Source organism: Equus caballus, chromosome 29, assembly GCF_041296265.1.
Source record: "Equus caballus isolate H_3958 breed thoroughbred chromosome 29, TB-T2T, whole genome shotgun sequence".
Taxonomy (NCBI): Eukaryota; Metazoa; Chordata; class Mammalia; order Perissodactyla; family Equidae; genus Equus; species Equus caballus.
The window spans coordinates 18,072,615-18,095,068 of record NC_091712.1 but is presented as its reverse complement, the minus strand read 5'-3'; the positions used below and the strand labels follow the sequence as shown (position 1 = coordinate 18,095,068).

The window sequence follows — 22,454 nt, the reverse complement described above, 5'->3', positions numbered from 1 at the left end:
TACACACTCATTGAAAATATTGTAGTATTTTCATAGGAAAGAGTGATGACGGGGAATGTTAGCCTTTAACTCTTGACATCTGAGCAGGTTAAAAATAAACACCTGTATCATTCAGGAAATGTCTACTTAAGTTTTGAATAATTTCTGATTGGGGTAATATTTTTACATTTTATCTTACTATGGCATCATACAAGGTTTTAAAGATCATTATCAAGTAATGTAAGAAATTTGTAAAGTCTGTACGTAATTTTAACTGTGATAAGGTTTTCATTCTCTGGAACAGAGTTATAGAAAAATTAGCACTTTTCTAAAGTGCTGCATGTTTTTAAAATAACGATACAATCGTCCCCCGTTTTCCATGTTTTCACTTTCCACGGTTTTGGTTATCTGAAGTCAACCACAGTTCAAAAATATTAAATGGAAAATTCCAGAATTAGATAATTCATAAGCTTTCAGTTGGAGCTGTTCTGAGTAGGGAGATGATATCTCGCACTGTCCTGCTCCTTCCCTTTGTCCAGCATAGCCACCCATTGGTCACTTAGCAGCTCTCAGTGTTGCTGTGCCTGTGTTCAAGTAACCATTATTTTACTTTACTTGGGGCCGTAGCCCCAAAGTGCAAGAATAGTGATGCTGGCAATTTGGGTATGCCAAAGAGAAGCCATGAAGTACTTCTTTTAAATGGAAAGGTGAAAGTTCTCTACTTAATAAAGAAAATTGTACACTGAGGTTGCTGAGATTATAGTAACTTTTATTACACTATGTTGTTATAATTGTTCTATTTTATTATTAGGTATTGTTAATCTCTTTACATAATTTGTAAATTAAACTTTATCAGAGGTATTTGCATAGGAGAAAACATAGTATATATAGAGTTTGGTAATATCCACAGTTTCAGGCATTCCCTGGGGGTCTTGGAACATATCCTCCGAGGATAAGAGAGGACTACTGTATTTATATTTTTCCTTACAAAACAATAATTTTAAGAAAACTTTAAATTGTTAATTTCATTATTTACATGTTATAAAGTGTTTTATGTATGTTATCTGAAAAATTGGAATTCTTTTTTAAAGATATTCTGGGTACACATATGGGAGTGTCCCACGGATGAATGTCATCTGTCATTTTTTGGAGTGGAAATGGTTAAGGAGTATGCATCAAACGCATTAAATGTTTTTAGTATAGAATAGTTTTGCTGCCACAAAATGGTGTGATAAAATACATTCTTTTATTCTCATCTTATTATTCAGTATTTTTTTCTTGATACCTAAATTTTTTTTAAAAAACCTCATATATTGCTAGATTCAGGAAGGAAGGAACTTGGCCAACAAGAGATTGACAAGCAGAAAGGGTACCTAAACAAGAAGAGGAACCCCAGGGAATGTCAAGTAGAAATTTGTGGGGAAATATACAATCAGCTTTAGTCAAGTTTCTGTAACAAATTGGAATCTGATCTACATGAAAAGCCAGGAGCTAGGGTCAAAAGTGTGTTGATATTAGAGAGAAGAACTCTAAGCGGAACTGCTTTCTTTAAGAAAATAAAACCCTGGACCTTCAAGAGTTAGCTCTGGAAGGACTGAGGACCTCCATTCGGACCCTTGGGATTTCAGTTTCTCCTTGTATTTCTTTCACTTTGATATCTGCTACCCTAAGCAATCTGGCTTCCAGAGCCTTCTACTTCCATGTGCATAACTCTTCCCTCAGTTCTACTTAGCAAGCTGAAAAAAGCTAAACCTTAACACTGGGGGAAAATAAAAGAGATCGAAATATAATGGCTAATATTTATTAAGTGTTTATTTGTGCCAGGCACTGCATCATCTCATTAAATCCTTGCAGCTGGTTGAGGTAAGTGCTGTTGTCATCTCCATTTTACACTCCAGGAAAGCAGGATGCAGGAGACTAAGTCACATGTCCCATGTCACACAGCCTCTGAGTAGTGGAGTCAAGATTTGAACCTGTACTCCAGAACCCACAGCCATAACCACTCATCTGTATCGAGTTTCGTATTACAACGTACAAATAATTCAAGAAGCAGAGACTTAGAAAATCCAAGATATGTAAATTCTAACTCCAAAGACTGACCACAATGTACAGATATCTTCTTCACTATTCCCAGCCTGTCCCTGAATGGATGCTTCTATTTCATTTTTTAAGGTGCTCATCATGACCCTCTAAATTGATTTTGTGACCCATTAGTGGATTGCCACTCTGAAAAACACTAATCAGAATCCAAAATATAAAATATCACGTTGTATCACATGTAGTAAGGGTAATTTTTCCTACAACACAAATTTTGAGAAACTACTGTTTTGGTAAGATGTGTGTATTGAGTTGCTATCTTAATATATTTCTTACTATGGATCTCAATCAAAAAGTTTTAAAAAGTACTGTTATAACCACCAGTTGCCTAACTTTCATGCATATTTCGCCTTTCAGAATCAAGACCAAGGGAAACAAAATCCCACTCGGCAACCCCCACGCATCCCTCTCAGCGCCCGGATCTGGTCTGAAAGATCTGTTCCCAGGTAATTGACATAATAATCAGGTCACTGTTACATCCAGAAAGGCTCTTGTCTCCAGCACAAACCCAAGAGTATACCAATAACTTAATATAAGAAACACTCATAAAACAAGACAGAATAAAAGAGGGGTTGTTCTGAGAAAGGAGCAGAAATAGTAAGCAGGTTGATGGAAGGACTGTCTGGGACAGAGATTGGAGAACTATGGAGGGATGTATCTTTAATAACCACACAGTCTTACACATGTCTGCTGTTACACATTTTGCAAAGTATTTCACATCTCATTTTAGCACCTCTTTCCCTCTATCCCTTTACTTAGCTAATTCTCCCCATCATTTTGACCTCTCCTTGGCAGGAACTTCCTCAGAGAAGCTTTCCCTAAGCTGTCTTTGCTCTTAGCCTTGGAATTATTTTAATTTCCTCCTTTGCTGAACTGTAAGGTCTGTGAGAGAAGGGACCATGTTGGCCTCATTCAACCTCAAATCCTCTTCTTGTAGCTGAGTCCCCTACCCTCGGTAAGTGCTCAGGAAATATGTGTAGAGGAAGAAATGGATGGATGAACTCAAATTCAAAGACTGGATAGGTTTCTTACTCAAGATACTAGTTGCCTTCTAAAACGGGGGCACTGCGTTAATAGAAATAATACTGAGAAGGAATATCTTTTAGGTGGAAAAACATTTTGAATGATGATGCAGCATAACATAGCTAAACACTGAACAGGGTCAGCTCTGTGATTATATGGGTACTTTAGTGCAAGTCCAATGACTTCTCCAAACCTCAAAGGGGTGAGGCTCACTAAATGTTATTCGTAGTGAATGTCCTAATAGGGTGTTACCCCTTGGGGACCTCTGGGAAATCAGGACAGGCCACCTGGAGCCTAATTTGCATGAAGTCCCCTGAAAGAAACTGTCAGGCACTGGGGGATAGCAATTAATCCTCTTAAACAAAGGATGTCAGACAAAGGCTGCCCCCAACGACAAGAGGGTGAGATCGGGGAGTGAGGAGGGAAATGGAAGACAAGTAACTAGTGTCATTGCTCTGAGGAGCTGAGTTCATGATTGAATACAGGGCCAGGTGCATGTTTCTGAGTATAAAGCTGAAAGAAGCAAGCTGCCTTTGTGGGTGTGTTGGGATCGGAGGGGAGGGGAGGAAGGAGCAAGAGAAAGAAGAGGGTGTCAAAAAGATTTACAATTCCTCAAGGGCAAAACCTTGCCTACTACAGCACAGCAGACAGGCTGTAGTAGATATTCCAGAACAATGCCTCTAGGTCTTTGTGAATTCTGTTCTTGCTCCCTGGAATCTATTTTCTCCCTTATCTCTTGGAAAAGACGTATTCTTTCTTTAAGTTCAAGTTCTGTCATTAATTACCTCTGCTAATAATAGCTAACCTTTATTGAGCACTTACTTAGATCTAAAGCACTGGTGAGCATTTTATGTGAAATCCTTATTTAATCTTCACAGCTCTATGGGGTAGCTAATGTTATTACTTCATTTTCCAGATGAGGGAAAAAGTGAGGTTGAGGGACTTGCTCTGGATCACATGGCTTAAAGTAATCTGACTCCCCAGTTCACCCTTAAACGCGTGGGGTTAGATCCTCTCTTCTCTTTGCTCCTTAGCACAACTTCCATAGCACATGACATTTAAATCTCTCTGAAATCAGAATGCATCTTAAAATTGGAAGGATACCATAATTTAATTTTTTCTTAGAGGTACAAAAAATAACGGTGTCTCTTATCACTGATAGCTTCTTCGATTTAATGACACATAGTATACTGTTTTATAATTACTTATGCTTCTTTCTCTCCCACTAAGCTATGGATTCTTTGAAGACAGAGATGGATTTACTCAACTTTGTGTCCTTAGCACCTAACACAGTTCCTGGCACATAAAAGGCATTTGACAAATTCCTTGACTTCAGTTGAAGAAGGGATGTCATCTCCCTGACAGGGTGACAAGATGGGTACAATGGAGGAGGCAAAAGTCACGACTGTTGTCACCAAAACCCTTGGTTATCCCCAAGGCCCTGATGGCCTAGGAAAATGAAGTCACAACTTCTCTGAGCATTATCCCAGTTAAATTGTCTCTGGCTCTAAAGGAATGTAATAGAGCCCACTGGCAATTAATTCAGCATGCCTCTTTTCTACTTGACAAATCGTCATTTATTATTTTACCCTTCGTGTTGGGTTCAGGCAATTTTTAATCAATTAAAGCAGTTATATTAAGGCCAAATTAAAGCAAAATTTTAAAATCTGATTTTGCAAACTCAGATCCAGTTTCATTTAAACTTTAAACTGGAGATGGTACTCAGCTCACAGGGATGTTTGATTTGGTCGGTGTTGTGTTTTTAAATTTTTAGATTGAATATCGGAAGATACATTTAAAAACCGAGCATTTTGGCTTCTTCTAAAAGATCAGAAGCTCTGATGATATTAGCCCCCACTCACTCAGGGCATCATCGCTGAAGTGAAGTGGCCCAGTTCAGAAGCCCAGGTGTTCCCCATTTTCCCATCACCCCCACCTGGGGACTATTTAACCCACCCGCCTGGCCACTGAAGGCACTTGAGTTTATAATGGATCTTGACAAAGCAAAGGGCTTGATCATTTAAGCTTTTAGCTTAAGAAGGATCATAAAACCTGCAAAATGAACAGCTTTGCCCAGAAATTCAGTAATGCTCTAAATGAATTAATGATTTTCAATATGCATATTTCCCCCTACAAATAGATTTTTCACAACTTTTATATCTGTCTTCTACAGAAGAAACTTTTTTGTGCATTAGGGATTTCCCAATAAGATACTTCTTTAGGGTATTTAAACAAAAGGGAATAATACTTAAGAAAAAATGAATTGCAAAACACAAGATTGGGTTCACAGTATGGCCTGGTATATGGGGATGTTGTGTTGATTACATTCACATGCACTCTTACCCAGGAGAGAGTCACAAAAGTTTCTTTCCCTCAGCCTCTCTCTTCTCGTGTAATACACAGGAGACGAGAGGTGAATGCTGATTAATTATCACGTTCATGTTTTCTATACCACAAATGGTAGTCACAATCCCTTTACATTACGTTGAAAAGTAAACTCTGAGGTGATATAGAATGTGGGTATTTAATGTCTATTATTTTGGCGAGATTCTCTTGTCTGGTCATACAGTATGTACTGCTATTGACATTAGTCAGGAGAAGGTTTGCTTGCAAGTGACAGGAAAACCCCAAGATAATAGGCTTAAACAAGACTGAAGTTTCTTTCTTTTTTGTGTAAAGATGTCTGGACATAGGCGATCCAGGGCCAGTTTGCCCAGGGTTGTTTCAGGAATTCAGGCTCTTTCCATCTTGTTGCCCAGTCATGCATGACTTACATTCCCAAAGCCAACTCACAGACCAAGATGGCAGCCTAGCTCCAGTAATTCCCCAGTGTACAGGAAGGAGAAGGTCCAGAATGTTCTGCAGCTTGTACACCTTAAATCCTACTTTTTTCCAGTAAGCTTTTTTTAGCTAATTAAGAGCCTACACTGGTAACTTCTCTTCTAAATTCACTTAAAACTTACTTGTACTAGACTTCAATCATTTAAGTATATTAACATGTATTTATATTATGCATAGTCTCATCATCTCTGTTATCATGATTGTTCTTAAATCTAGAACAATGATTCTCAACCTTGGCTACATGTTAAGAGTTGCCTGACAAACTTTAAAATGAAAAACAATTCTCAGGTGCTGCTGCTGGTCCGGGATCTGTGCTTGGAGAACAATGTCAGAGGTGAAAGGGGGACGGACAGTTGGGGAGTGGGGTGGGAAGGTGTGGAGGAGGGGGGTTCACACCAATTGTAGGTTCTGTCAGCGGCTCATGTGTACACAGGGCCCTAAGGAGTATGAGTGCCCAGGGAAGCCAAATGATAGGAAGCCCAGCTTAGGATTCTGGAAAGATAGTCCTGAGGCCAGACTTGATCCAGAGGTGTGACACTTCATATCTGTGAGTGGACTACACAGGCCCATGGGCAAGGCTGACCAGGAGTGGCAGTCACCAGGCTCTTCCCCATCGTTTTGGGGTTTGTGCACAACCCCAAGGGAGGGAATAGGAACCAGGAAAATGGTAGATGGATATATAGATAGATAATAGCATTTTCTGCCTCTCTAGCATGGAAGCCAAGTCAGATTGGATTTAATTTAGAAAAACTGACTTTTGACTCAGGTGTCATGGAACAAAATTGGGGACATAACAAAAGCTGATATAAGTGCAGGGTATACCTCATATTTGATAATGCTTTATTGTTATATGTATGTTCTCAAGCTCTACTTTTTATCTGACTGTAGCTACAAAGCTTCCCTTTAGAGTGAGTGCAAAGCAGAGAGGTAGAGTAATGTCAGTAGAAATTTAGGCTGATAGCTAGAGTCCAGAACAGATACAGTGAAACCCTCACTCAGAGATGTTTGTGTTTTCTGTCTCTTACAGTTGAGAGAAATGTCAAATATTTTCCTAGCTAGACATTTTCCTTGCTATTAGTATCTTCTTATTTATAGAATCAAAAAATGGTTTTCTTCTCTTTAAAATTTTCATTCCTGCCATATGTGTTCAATTAAGTGGGCACTTATTACGTTTTTACTTATACTCACAAAAAAAATCCAGGAAAAGAGATGCCCATTTTGTATTAAGTTTCTTTGAGTTTTTCGTTTCTCTCTTACTTTTAAGGGATACTTTTTATTTAAAATATTATATTATCCTTGTCACATAAAGTAGACCAGTTTCTTAATATGGTCTTGGTGATCAATTTACTAGTAGCTAGGGCATTAAAACTATAGTTGTCGAATTCCTAGATTGCCTTCTCTTTGAATAAAATTCAGCCATTTGGAAAAAACACAGAACCTGGTACATTGTCAGTCTTCATTCAGTGAATGAATGCTGAAGGCTTAACAAAAGGACTTTTTCTAAGAAACAGGAACTGAAGAAAATAAGGCCTGGTGGCCATTTAAATGCTACTCATTTATTTTTATATTTCATTTTTTAGGGGTAACATATAATAAAATTCAGAAATAATAAATGTACAACTCCATGAGTTTTAAAAATATATACAGCCGTATGCCAACTACACAATTATGATGTATATTGTAGAAAATTCCCATCACCCAGAAGGTTTCCTTGTACCACTTTGTGGTCAGTCCTCTCCTCGACTCTGGTGCCTGGTACCAGTGGTTCTTTTGCCTTTATAGAAATAAATTCATATAAATAGAATAATAATATAGTCTTTTGTGTCTGGCACCTTTTACTTAGTACATTGTCTTTGAGATTCATCCATATTATTCTATCAATAGCTCAAACCTTTTCTATTGCTGAGTAGTATACAATATTATAGATATATCACGATTTATTTATCCATTCACCTGTTGACGGGCATTTGAGTTGTTTCTAGTTTCTGTCCATTATTGATTAAATAGCTATAAACTTTGGAGTACAACTCTTATATTTTCATTTGTCTTGGATAAATACCTTGTAATGGGGTTGGATGTCCTGGTTAGTATATCCTTAACTTTATAACAAACTGCCATGTTTGCTTTGCAAAGTGGCTGTGCACTTCTACTTTCTTATCTGCAATGTATGAGAGTCCTAGTTCCTTCACATTCTCATCAACATTTGGTATTGTCAATCTTTCAGCCCTTGTATTATTTATTTTCTAGTGTTCTATCTAAGACAGCTTGGACTAACCCAAGGTCACAAAGATTTTTCTATTTTGATTCCTTGTAGAAGTTTTAAGGTTTTAGCCTTTATATTTAGGACTATGATCCATTTTGAGTTAAATTGTTGTGTAGTGTGAGGCAAGAGTTGAGGTTCTTTTTTCTTCCATATGGATAGCCAATTGTTCCAGCAGCATTTGTGAAAAGACTGTCTTTCCCCCATGAATTACCATGGTACCTTTGACATCATCCTTTTTCACAAAATCCCATCTGATCCCCTTCTAACCAATCTTTCCTCACTCAAGACCATCCTTCTCACTATGGTCAGGTTTAAGCTGAAAAATAATAATAATAATTAAAACAATAAAACCCCTGTAGTAGATTATATGATGCATTCCTCAGATCCCTCTTCAGGATGGAGACACTGCTTCCAACTGCTGGATGTATTGGTTGGTGATGGCTCACAGCTGTGTCCCTCTCCAGGAATTGCTCTCACCTACAGGAATCAAACTTGCCCAAGGTTACCCCTCCTCCCTGGGGTACAGCTTGCATCCAGTGACTTCTCAGTGTGGGTAAGAAGGCTTGGCTGCCTGGCCTCAAGATGGGACAAATCTGAAAGGCCATTTCAGCTTCAGAACTCCCCATGGGATCAGCTGCATCAGCTGCACCTGCGATGCATCTGCACCACGGTCTAACTTCCCCTCTTCCCACCCCTCCTTCCCTTCACTCCCTAACAGGTACTGTTCCCAAAACCATTCCCTGTATGAATTGCTGCATACAAATCACAGGGTTTCAGTGACTATTTCTTAGGGAGTCTGACCTTTGATAGTCTTAAAGCTGATTGCGTCATTTCTCTGCATAAAATCCATTGCCTGCAGACTAAAATATTAACTCAATTTGGCATATGAAGGCTTTCATAGGCTAGCTCCAGTCCTTCTCTCTCTCCTTGGCACCTCTGTCACCATTGACTTTGTCCATCAGGCAACTTCATATATCTATATCCCCAAATTCCCCATATCCATTTCTTTGCATATGGTCTTTTCTCTGCCAAGGATAAATTTTCCACCTTCTGTTAACCTTCTGTTCTGCCTTGGATCAGGTGTCACCTCCCTGGGAAGACTTCTTGTTTTTTCCCCACAGTACCATACAGCCCTTTATATAAGAATTTACTGTCTAATATTGAAACTTTCTTGTTTACCTGTCTGACTTCCTACTAAACTGTGAGCTCCTCTTGGCAGAGACTGGATCCTGGCCCTGCGCTATCTTCAGTGAATTATAGCTTTTCAATACAGCTTTGGTGAATGAATGAATAATAAATACCAAGATAAGCAGGGCACTGTAAAAAAGTATTAAACATTTGGAAATTTTTGCTATCCTTAGTTTCTGGTATCTTATATCTACAATATCATGTATCTTTTGTAACAGACTGTAATTTTTTTTTTAATCTTTTTTGAATTCTGGACTACCATGTTGACCAGCAACAAATCTAGACAAACACTGCAAGATGAAAGGAAATCCAAACCTCGGATCTTTAAAGTTAGTTCTGTTTATTAAGAAAAAAAAAGAAGACTGGAGAGGACTGGGGGTGGAAACACCAATGATTTCAGGAAAAAAGGGAGAGCGAGACAGAGAGACCTGATTAAATTGAATTGGCTGGTGAGAGACTGGAAATTTTCCTGCCATTCCCAAGAGGCTTATTTTTTATCTTTCTTTTTCACACTGTAAAGTGTCAAATTAAATTGCAAAGTTAATTCTCATCACTGAGGAAGGGATTCTAAATGTATTAATTAAGGATTACTGGGCATTTTAATTTTATTCATGAGAATGAAAACTTTTTAATAATTAAACAATTATTTGTTCTCTTTCATGTGTTTATTTTATTGTAGACTATTACAGGTTAACATCAGTACTTTCAACTGTAGGTTCTAGAGACTTGGGTGACTATTTTAAAATAAGAGCTGTGCTTATTGATATATTTGATGTCATCAGTTATGATACTGGAGTTCCCTTGAGAAATTATGTTCTTCTTTATTCGAGGATGAAGTCCTTAACAGGATGAGATCTTATCTTGCAGGAAACCATGAATTCACTGTGGAGAAGAATGATTTGGATTTTGTTCTGGTAGAACATGAAGTACCTTTTGAATTCTTTACTGTCTCTTTCAGTGATTTATCTTATGCATGAAAATAATCTTTAGCTTTTTTCAAAACAGATGAATCTGTCTTTATAGAAATTGAACAGTTGTTCTGCAAGAAAATCTAAGAAGAACAAATTGATTTCTTTTTGGTGAGGTAACAATGTAAAAACAAGGTAAAATAAAAATACGTACCTTTGACTAAAAAGTCAGGTATTTAAGGATTGTGTTAAAATTCTTATTTTCAACAGTGAGGCCTTCATTGAAAAAGTTGGAATTGTTGTCTTCTTTACAAATAAATGTTGAAGAGGTTGCAAATTCTAAATTATGAAAATGTAATCTGAAAATTAAATTATAACCAATTTAAAATTAAAGAATATGTTTATTTTTACAGATTTGCTTTGCCTTTTAACATTTAGTTTGGACCTCTCTGCTGCTTTCTCTCAGTGAATAAGCTACTCTAATTCATAGATAATATTTAAAAATATAACTGCATAGAAAGGAAACAACGTTGAAAATTATGGTGCTTCAAGCAAAACTAAATTATAGTGCTTCAAATGGCACCAACAATCAGAGATTTTTTTTTAATTAAATCATGGGTTTTTACTAACAAAATGCAAGCTTTAGCTTTTTATGTATGGACAGAGAAAATATGTGTGTAGACTCACATTGTCCCCTTGTCACCTTGATGGACAGAGATTATTATTAACAATAGTGTAATACAGGCATACAGAGAGTCTGGAATTCTGTCTCTGTTGAGATTTAGAGCCTGCCAGTGGGGAGCAGCTGTTTCAAATTTAAGAGGACAGGAGTGAGTTAGCGACATTTTGTGAGAAATAAATGAGCCCTCAGCACACATCAATTGCTGGTAAATTCAGAAAATGATTCTTCCTTGAGCAAGAAAGCAAGATAGGAAACACACCTGCAAAGACTTATTTTCAAAACAGAAAAGATATTGCTCTGGAGTTGAGGCATTTGCTGAAGTTTCTCCATTATTTTCACCTTTTCCCCCCATTTTTTTTTTCACTCAGAACTGTCTCCTGATTTCAACCATTCTCATAAAATCTTAGAGATTTTGATTTAAATAAAACAAGACCCAAAACTTCACAATTCAAAAATGTCAACTTCAATTTTAAAACCTAAGTAATTTTCCATGGAAATTTGCTCAACATAATTTTCTTCCTTTGGTCTATGCTTTCTTTTTTTTCCTGTGAAAATAACACCATTTTAAAAATAGTGAGACAACAAAAATCAAACTAAAACCACCAAAAAACAATACAAAATTATAAGAAAACTGAACAGTCCTTAAGCCATACCGTAAACAGCTGCTAATACCAGATTAAAAATATAGTATGTTTTACACTTTATCCTGTGGTTGGCATTCCAGAGAGTTGGTGAAAAGTTTTGAACAAACCTCTTCTTTAAGTCAATTGTGTGAAATGTTAAACTACAATGTTAAACTACTGTGATAGTTCTGGTATTTTTAAATATCACATAATTGATGTGAATGAGAAAATCTGTATTTTTTAATAAACCTAATTTAAAAGAAAAACAAATTTGTCCAAGTTGCCATTTTAATTTCCTGAAATAGATCCTTGTGTTGGTCACTTAACATCCTATAAACTGTTATTTCTTATTTTCTTGCCTTTAAATCATAATTCAAGAAAATTATAAAACAAAGAATCTATATTCAGAAATAAAGTAAAAACGCAGACAAAAATATAGGACAGTAATGTAGACTGTACTTAATATAATCAAAGATAGCTCTATGTCATAATTCACTTCTAAAATTAGATGACTGTCATCAAAACAGCTCCATGTATTTGTGATTTTCAACACTTTGTATAGGTTTTTGCCATCATCAGGAGTATGATACACACACACACACAGAAACCACATAGGCTAAGGTAAGTAAACTGAATTGAACTGATAAAATGCATTTTAGGTCACTTTCAGGGCACATAATAAAATACAGTCTTTTCTCAAATAAATCCAGCCCAAGCCTTATAAAACTACTGTGTTTTAGTAAAAAAAGATATACGTCAATTATTCCTTATAATGAAAGTTAAAGTTATAAACTTTAGGGTAGTAGGGAAGGAAAAAAAATTAATAATATTAAAATAATTCTTATTACCATGGTTTGTATTACTGCTTCCAAACATGCCATGAGGACGTGAGAAAAAGATCCTTTGTGATAATGATCATAAATGTCCAGTCGTTACCTCCTGACCACATAAAATGGAACCTAGAATTAAAACAACAACAAAAACAATAGGGAAAACCGCAGGGTGTCACTTCAGTTGTGTTGCCCTCATTTTGATGGTTTTTTCTTCCTATTGCTAATGGAATTGAAAGAAATTTGTCCTACACTATTATTTCTCTATAAAATTTGGGTCTGCCTATGGTCTCTACCTTATATAGCAAGATCGTTGGTGGTAGAGGATACATTTTTACTTTATTTATCTGCCAGTATTTTGTTGTGGATATGGAAGATCCTTAAAATGCAATTTAAAAAACACGCAAATAAATGATAACATGTCCTTATACTTAATCGCAAAGACATAGTAACAGCTGCTTTGAAGGGAAGGATTCAAGCAAAGCTAAATCATAGAAAATAGTTGCCAAATCCTTTAGCTGGTGCCTTGAAGGGGCAACATTATAACCTTTGATGTCTAGTTCAAGTTTTGAATCTGTGGGAGCAAAGCCTTAGAAGTCCTGAAACCCCAAACCATGGAAATCCAATTTTGACTTAAATAAAAAGCATTTTGTTGAAAATGGTTTCATACATTAGGAATCCTTGATGCATATCTTCTAGTAATTTGTCTTTAATCTTCTGGAAAAAGAAATAATTTTGATATAATCTACATCACAAAACATAAAGTAAGTCAAAAGTATGCAAAAGTAATTATTGCTATTAACTAAATGTTGGAGAATTTTAAAACTCTACAAAGAGATGTTTAATGAGACAGGATCAGCAACAATTTAAAAATTGCCAGAGTTCTGAAATGAACACTTATGCCTAGAAAAATCTAGTTGAATTAATATTAAATTTACCTATTGTTATGTATTTTAACTTCTTACAAATATTTTTAAATGTGTGAAATTAGAATTTGTATTACAGAATAAATGTTAATTTTTCAAAAAGTAGACTTACTTTAGATCTGTTGTGTGTTTATTCATTTAACATACATCAATCACATATTCTTGCCAGATATTGTGATATTGACTATATAGGAGAAAAATATTAGTAAGGCATTGGTTTTCAAGGATCTTTCAGTTCAATAGAGGCAATAAGATAGTAGGAAACATAATAATAATGATACAAGATATAAAACTCTAAGTATTGCTCAGTTTCAGTTATGAATATAAGTTCTGAATAAACATTTGGCAATTCAAACTTGACCATGTAGTTATAAGCCACAACCAGGTAGGTTTAAGTGAGTTATTATATACAATAAAGTTCTTAGAACATATGTAGTAAGCACTACAGATGTATTAACTAAGTCCCTTCTTTCTTTTCCAGCCTGGGCCCTCTCTGCCCGTGAACTCTCTATCCACAGAGTTTAACAGGGAGCCAACTTGCAAAGCAAAAACATGGTTCAGCCCCAGCATCATAAGCAAAGCATCAAAGGGTAGGTTTGGAACTAAAGGGTAATAGTTTAATAAATGGCATATTTACTATCATAATCATTACTATTCAACATTGTTTTGGAGGCTCTGGCTAATGCTGAAGGTAAGAAAACAAAATAATCAATATAAATACTGGGGGGAAAAGGAGACAATTCACTTTATTTGCAGATGATGGTATTATACCTAGAAAACCCAAGAAACTGTATTATTTTTTAAAATAAGAGAATTAGGTAAGGTGGCAGAATATAAGACAAATGTACAAATATCAATGGATCTTTCTTTCTCTGTATTTGCTGTATCAGTTACCTTTATGTAAAAAACAACCCTAATATTGCAGTGGCATAAAATAGCAAACATTTATTTCTCACTGACATTCCATGAGGGCTGAGGGTTGGTGTTGGGAGACGCTCTTCCATGAGTCTCTCATGTTCCTACATGTCTTGCTGGGTGTGCTAAGCCTTTAAGACCCTGATCATTTTTTACCCAGCCATTTCTCAGGGATGTGTCTGCAGTAAGCAACCTTGACAGAGGAGGTAATTTCTACCTTTGGGGCAAAGAGCAGGCTTGCTCACTGTTTGCTATGAAATGATGGGATTTCAAGGTCAGTGTTCCTCTCCTAGAATGCAACCTACTATGTTTTCAGGCATCTACATGGACCCCTTCACATGTGTGGGAATGTGGGAATGGAGACTCAGGGAACCCACACAAACATGCTGACACTCTGGCTACTGTCTTTTGTCTCTGACCCAGGAGTTAAGTGTTTTCTGTCAGCATCGATGAAACTGGCAAGTTAACATCTTAGCTTGAAAGTAAGGTAAAATATGAGACTCTTCACAATTCTTGACAGTTGGCTGCCGCTTTGCTCCATGCTATAGGTTGGCCACAGGTCTGCTTTGCAAGCATTCTTGTTCCAGGATCTAGTCCAAAGGTGCAGCCTCTACTTGGACGCTTTAATGCCGGAGAACAGAAGCTTGAGAGGCCAAGTACATCACACAATTAAATTTAAAGCTTCTGTCTGGATGTGTTTATGTCATACCCATTCACATTCATTGGCCAACACAAGTGACATGGCCACCTCAAATGGGGATAGGAAGTATGCTTCGTTCCAAGAAGATATTGCAAATTATATCTAACATAGATGTATAATCCACTTACCATAGAGGGAGTAGATAATGATCAATAATACAACCTACCATCCCAGCAATAACCGGTTATATGTAACAGGAAAATAAACTCTTTTTCAAAACAGGAAAAATAACACCTATAAAGAGAATAAATTTAACAAAAAATCACAATATCTTTGTGAAAACCCTTTTTTCTTTTTTTTAAAGATTGGCGCCTGAGCTATCAACTGTTGCCAATCTTCTGGGTTTTTGGGGGGTTTTTTCCTGCTTTTTCTCACCAAATCTCCCCAGAACATAGTTGCATATTTTAGTTGTGGGTCCTTCCAGTTGTGGCATGTGGGACACCGCCTCAGCATGGCCTAATGAGTGATGTCATGTCCGCGCCCAGGATCCGAACCGGCGAAACCCTGGGCCGCCCAAACGGAGCATGCGAACTTAACTACTCGGCCACGGGTGGGCCCCAAAAACCCTTTTTTCTTGAAAGACATAAAACCTCAACAAATGAATGTATGTCATGTTGCTAGATGGAAATATAGTATGATGAAACAATTCCTTCTCCATTTTAATGTAAATTGAATCAAAATCTTAGTTTTTGGTGTTCTTTAAAATGAAAATGAATTATATGGACCAAGGGATTAACCATAGAAACTAAATGATAAAGCAAGTTGCAGGAAAATGTGCAATATAATTCTATTTTTATAAAATAAAACACTACATATTCGTGTAAATATGAATCTATGTCTTTGTAGGAGCAGAAAGAATAGGGTAGATAGATAACTTGATCTACCTCAGTGGGATGAGTTTGTAAGCGACAAGGGGAATAATTCCTTTTTCTTTTTATATCTCTGTATTGTTTGACAACAGAGTTTAATCCAACAGCAAATAAGAACAGAGAATCATAAAACAAATATTTGGCTTATTGGCCTCATATGAGGGGAAACTAGGCAGTCACCTCTGCCATCAGCATCACTCTACTCTTCAAAACCAGCTTGGCACTCTTGAAAAATACTTCTCATTAAAGACAATTTTTGGAGGAGCCGGCCCCGTGGCCCAGTGGTTAAGCTCGCACGCTCCGCTTCCGGGACCCAGAGTTTCACTGGTTCGGATCCTGGGCAGGGACGTGGCACCACTCATCAGGCCACACTGAGGCGGCATCCCACACGCAACAACTAGAAGGACCCACAACTAAAATATACAACTATTACTAGGGGGATTTGGGGAGAAAAAAGCAGAAAGAAAACAAAAAGAAGATTGGCAACAGTTGTTAGTCAGGTGCCAATCTTTAAAAAAAAAATTAAAAAACAAAACAAAACAATTTTTTCCTATAAGACAACTGAGGATGGCAGCTAAATACAAATGTGATGAGGCTCACTTATACATCAAGGTTAGATCCAAGTTTATTCCAAACAACAAGGATTCAACTTAAAAACAATAATCAAAGGAACTCTATTTCAGCTTTAATAACATTTAAATCAGATTTACACAAATCTTTTTTCTTTCTTTCTTTCTTTTTTTTGAGGAAGATTGGCCCCAAGTGGACATCTGTTGCCAATCTTCCTGTTTTTGCTTGAGGAAAATTTTCCCTGAACTAACACCTGTGCCAATCTGCCTCTATTATGTGGGACACCACCACATCATGGCTTGATGAGCAGTCTATAGGTCTGTGCCTGGGATCCAAACCGTGAACCCCTGGCCACTGAACTGGAGTGTGCAAACCCAACCACTACACCACCAGGCCAGCCCCACATAAACTTTATTTTTGTATAGGTAGATCTTATTATTAGAGTGCAATTCTCTGCAACCTATAATATTAGATAGTATCGGAATGTATTAAGAAGAAACCATAATGGCTGTGAAGACTTTGCATAAAGTAATCCTTTTAATCACTGGAGGCCCCAACTTCACAACACTGGAGAAATTCTCAGGGAACTATGCATTGTGAGTACTGCTAGCAGTTTATCAGAGAGGATATTTTGAAGCTGTTCTGGAATCTTTCTTTCTCGCGTGCTGTAGTCAGACATTAGAATGTCTCACCTGGTGACACCACACTTTGAGTTTTGCAAAAGATCAAATCCTTGCTTTTTCTTACCATTAGTTTGATGCATCTTATGAGTGCCCCCAAGAACCATGTGCTAAACCTTGTGTTTCTGCGTGGTTTGTGGTTAAAGGTGGTGTGGAGGCAAGGAAGCTGTTTCTCAAGCCTTTGGGCCTACAACCAAACCTAATTGTGTCTCTGAAGCCCTGTTAAAATTCTTCTGAACAAATGAGATTAAAAAGAATTGGTAGAAATCTGCACTGATGATGCTCCAGCAGCATGGAATTCATAGTGAGGAGTTCGGCAGGGCAGGAAAATCAGAGTTATTCAGAGCCTGCCCAGGAATCCGTGGGAATTATTCCTACTATTACCAAAGGAGTCAACCCCATAAAAAGTGCTAGACTATGTGCCTTACTGAGTGAATACTTGAATGTGCCTGATGAAGTTGTTGTGTCCTATCCTCAAGTTTATTAGTTATCAAAAGGAAAGATACTTAGCTGAAGACTGCAGGAGCCTTACTTTTAGAACATCAAGGAAGTTACCAATTACTTCAAAGGTTTGAAACTAACAACTTTCATTGGTGCTTGGCGTATTTGGCAGCTTGGTTTGGAATTTTGTATATGGAACTTGGAATTTTAAGAGATAAACAGGAATATCAATGCATGTTAAGTATACTTCAGGCAATTATAACCAAAATCCAGCTACAGGGATAGCAAATTGATGTTAAAAAATGGTCCCTTCTCCTTCTCACTTAATTTTTGAAGCTGATTTCAGGGAAAAAATATAAAATATCAGCTAGTCTTCCTGCAAGATAAATTCAGGTAATATTTTCCTGATATTGTGGCAGAAAATTCCATTTGGAAGTTTGGGAGGAAATTTTTACTGCTAACGTTTCGTAATTGCCAAATGGTCCCCAAGAGGAGATTTGAGAAATCAAATTTGATTTCATTGTAACTTCCAGAAAATAATTTGGAACAATTTTGGGTAAAACAGATTTTTATTTTACCCAAAATAAGTGAGCAGGCCTTGCAGCCCTCATCCGACTTTCATTGACTATGTTTGTGAAACTTTTTTCTTTAATTTTTGTATTTCTGGCTATGAAAACAAAGCAGCATGATAGGCTCGATGTTAAAAATGGCCTGTTTTGTGTTCTTGCTTCCAAACTCCCTTCCAAACTCTTGATGCCAAAGAAAGCTTAAGAGCAGGCTCAATATGCACGCAAAAAATTAAATCTTGCTTCTAAAATGCAATTGCTTTATGTATTTTAATTGTGATATTCAATTAATTCTAGAATTTATAGTGGAAGCAAAGGAAACCATGGTTTTGAATAAAGAGAGTAGGTTAAAATGGTTCCTGCCTCGTTTTTTGCTACTTCAGGGAATATACCTTTCTCTGTGGCAATACAGAGCTAATTGCTAGTCCCTGTCTTCACTGGGTATTTTATGCTCATATGCCTTCTCAGATTATGCTTTCATCCCCTAAAATTCACTTTTCCTCAATTTATCTGCTAAGCTAATTCCTCTTTGTCTTTCAAATCTCAAATCAAGTAAGTCACTTGCTCTAAAGAGCCTGGTTCGAAGGGAATGGCCTTTCTTCCATCCTCCACAGCGCCCTACCCCACCTTCTGTCCCTGCATTTTCCACAAACTGTGTACTCCATGATGCCCAGGAACATATTTTCTTTGATTTTATGTGTGCAGCACTTCTCAGAGTGTCTGCTGCATGCTAGTCTCTCAATATATGTTGGTTGTCCAATACTTGTAGATAAATATATGCAGGTATTCATGTCAGAGAGAATAACTAGAGAAGCATCAATGATTAACTAGGTGGTAGTGATAGTGGGCAGTCAGGAAAACATTTACAGAAGAGGTCTCGCCAAACAGGATTCTAAAACTAAATAGGCTATGCCATATAGAGGGGTAAGGTGAAGGAAGCTTGAGGGGAGAGAATCTCAGATGAGGAAAGAGTGTGTATAGGAAGGAGAAAGGAAGGAAAAAAGGAGAGAAGGAATGAGGGAAAACGAGAGTGAAGGAATTAAGCAAAGAGACAAAGAAGAATGAGGAGGTTTCAGGCAATATGGAGCAGTGGGGACTGTGGTAAACTGGAGGGTACATGCCTCATTTAAAGAGGGGAGCCATTATCAGGCTTTGATAGATTCTTTTCATGTGGGAATTTGGAACCTAATGTTATCATTTTTTTAAGAGAAGCTAGAAATTGCATATGAAATCTCCCATTTTTTGGACACTGGTAAGTAACTTGGTCTTAACATAGGCTAGAAACACACATCCTTGAGCTGACTTTGTCTAACGACTTCTGTTTTGTGCCGGTAACAGGAAGCATGTAAACTGTGGAGGACAGGCTGTCTTGACACACCAGGTCCGTGGTCAGGTGGTGGTATGGGAATTACGTAGGAACATCCAATTTATCTCTGTGGCATTTCCTCATGAGTGCACTTTCTTATGAGAGTGTGTCCTCGTTGCTGTCATTCTCTATCAGTGTGAGAGCACTGCTGAATTTGTGGGGAACCCTGGGAAATTTCACACTCCTGAGTGAAATGGAAAGATCTGGAAAAAATCACTCTAGATAGTTTAATTTCACATTATAAATAAATCACTAAGGGAGAAGATGAAAGGGAAACAATAAAAGGCCCAAGGACAGAAGTTTTGGGGAACACTTACATTTAGAGCAGATAAAAAGGGAGAAAGGGAAGAAAAATAGAAAGAAAGGGAAGTTCTAGTGAGGCAGAATGAGGAGAGTTTGCCATGGAAGCTGAGGGAGTAAGGCCAATGAGATCATTTACTACAGTTATGCTGAGGTTATTTAGCACATTTGTTTTTATTAATAAAATGACATGAAAAGTAATTTTAATGACTATTAAATTATTTCTTCAGCGTTCTTTTGTGTGTAGGTTCAAGAGTTAACATTCCCTGACAACACGGTCTGAGAAAAGAGATTTGAGGCCAGTTTCACATCTGCTTTACTTTAACCTTTCTCCACAGGAAAACGGTCCTGATGACTTTGCCCAGTTTTTAAACTTGGAATTGTCTTACATGGAACTGAAAAGCCCTCGCACACAATGAGATTAATCTCACGGTGTTGAAACTTTTGGAAACCTGGCATGGAATTTTCTTCGTAGATTTGAAATTCAACTAAGAGAGATCTACAATTAGTAAACAAATATGGGGAAGTGTTCAACCTCATTAGCGATCCAAGATATACAAATCAGAGCAGCAATAAGATAACCTTAATAGTTTGGAATAGTGCTGGTTTCTAGTGCTGGCTGCCTTGCTGTTACTTCTACTTTGAAATGTTGCTGGAGGTAGTACAATTGAGACAAACCCTATAAAAAATAATTTGGCAATGCATTTCAAGAACCACAAAATATCCTGGATCTGTATTTTTGAAAATGAAATTGGAATCTACAAAATAAGAAAAAAACTACATGCATAAGAGTTTTTGTGTCACCTTTATTTACAAGATAGTCAGTGTACCTGGAACTGCTGTTAATTAGTTCAGTAGATTGTCTGAGGTTTTGTGTCCCTTAGACGCAGAGCCTGCGATGGGGATCATTGTGCAGTGATTTCGTGAGAGTGCTTGCAGGTAAAACCTAGGAGCGAGTGAGGGGTCCAGGATGGGGCTGAGGAAGAAACGAGGTGAAAATGAGGGTTCAGATGAGATCTAGTTTCAGCCCAAGCCCAGGGGGAACTCTGGAGTGTGAAGAGCCCCATAACATTGTCCCACCTTGAACGAAGGGCCTGGCCTTTTGCACAGTGCCAGTCTTTGGAGGAGCATCATCTCTAGGGGGAGAGTGTAATCTTTCCTGCATTTCCAGGTGAGGCAGCTCCTGTCAACCCTGGAGAAGAGTTCAGTTCAGAGCACCTGGAGGATGGACCCACTGGCCTGGTAATGGAGGTCTGCACTCCTCACCTCACCGGATTGGAGAATATGATTGATGTGTAGAACCCAGTTCAATTTATGAAGTCTAGTGTTCACCCAGGGCAGATCTCCTGAACTTCAGTTAGGTTTACCAGCCTAACCTTATCCCTTCGTCTTCTGGGAACAGCGTGCCCCTTTATCTGAAAATTGCTTCTTCCAGCGGGAGCTGCTAGATTGTTTCTGCAATATATCCCATCTCCTCTCCACTCCGCCTTCTACCACCACTCTGGCCGTAGATGAGAACCAGAAACAAAAAGGAGACCTTGGTATGTGAAAGGCAGAAGTGTGGCTTTTATTGGTTCAAAAGTTGGGGAGTATGTCTGTTTTTCTTGTTAGTGCCAACCCAGTGTGTCACAGTAACAGACGGGTGAGTCAGCAGCTTGTCCAGTCTCCTTCAGGAGCATCTGTCCTGTTCTGCTTCAGGCTGTGGAGTGTGTGACTTTTAACCTAGAACCCTTTGAATGGCACGGGTGGTGGAGAATTAGGCTGTTCTCCACATATGGTCTTCTCAGCTTTAGTTTCCACTTCTAATCTTTTTGTTTATCTTCCAGGGAATTTTGAAGAGAAATTGGGAGGAATCTTAAAGCTAGCAGGAGTGGCCAGTCTTCTGCCAAGTTCATTCAGAAGAGTTTTTAAGTGGAAAAAAAAAAGTATTTGCCCATTTGAGAACTTTTTTTGAGAAGTCTTTTAAATTGATGTCTTTTTACTAAAGACTTCCTGTTTAAACCAGATACTCTTATTTCTACCTACACTTTAGAAATGAGTGATAAATATGCAAATTAAAAAGTAATAAATGAAAATCGCTGAGGTTTTTTCCACCTAAAGCCTTAAAAATATTCAAGAGATGAAAGCATTGAACACAGCCTGAGATGACAGAGAAGCACAAAAATGCAGGAAGACCTGATGTGGCCAAGTGCTTATGTTCTAGTTCAGATCCCTGTTCTACCACTGAACGTCTGTGACTTTGGATAAGATCTTCCTAAGCCTCAGTTTCTTCAACGATCTAATGGGAGTGGTATTTCTTTCCTCCCTGGGCAGCGTGGTGGTGGAGAGGGCAGGGAGGTCTGTCTTTTAGGTTCTCAAGTCAGACCGCCTGGCTTTCAACGTTGACTTCCCCTCGCACTAGCTGTACAACCTTAGGCAATTAGCCCTTCTGGCCTCAGTTTCCTTTCCTGAAAAATGAACGTAATAAGAGTACTTACCTTCTGGGGGTGACTGAGTCAATACCACTGAAATGCTTAGAAGAATACTTGACACACAGAAAGCATCAAAACAACATTGGCTGCTAATTTGTTGGAAATTTTTATGACTTTTAAATAATGTTTGTAAAGAAAGTAAATATGTTCAATAACTTCTCTAACAAGGATTTGATCTGCATGTATTTCATAGCATGGGGGGTTATTCTGTATGCA

General features: G+C 37.7%; 1 protein-coding gene across 1 annotated transcript in view; it reads left to right on the top strand.

The window, feature by feature from the left end:
* Window positions 1-21,842, top strand: part of LOC102149358 (uncharacterized) — a 50,411-nt gene extending 28,569 nt beyond the window's left edge. The window contains exons 3-8 of the mRNA XM_023631938.2: window positions 2,434-2,522; window positions 9,663-9,720; window positions 13,842-13,950; window positions 20,939-21,018; window positions 21,203-21,308; window positions 21,594-21,842. Coding sequence (XP_023487706.2) covers window positions 2,434-2,522; window positions 9,663-9,720; window positions 13,842-13,950; window positions 20,939-21,018; window positions 21,203-21,308; window positions 21,594-21,721 — 570 coding nt within the window. The 3' untranslated portion in view covers window positions 21,722-21,842. The remainder of the gene's footprint in view (window positions 1-2,433; window positions 2,523-9,662; window positions 9,721-13,841; window positions 13,951-20,938; window positions 21,019-21,202; window positions 21,309-21,593) is intronic.
* Window positions 21,843-22,454: the final 612 nt, after the last annotated feature.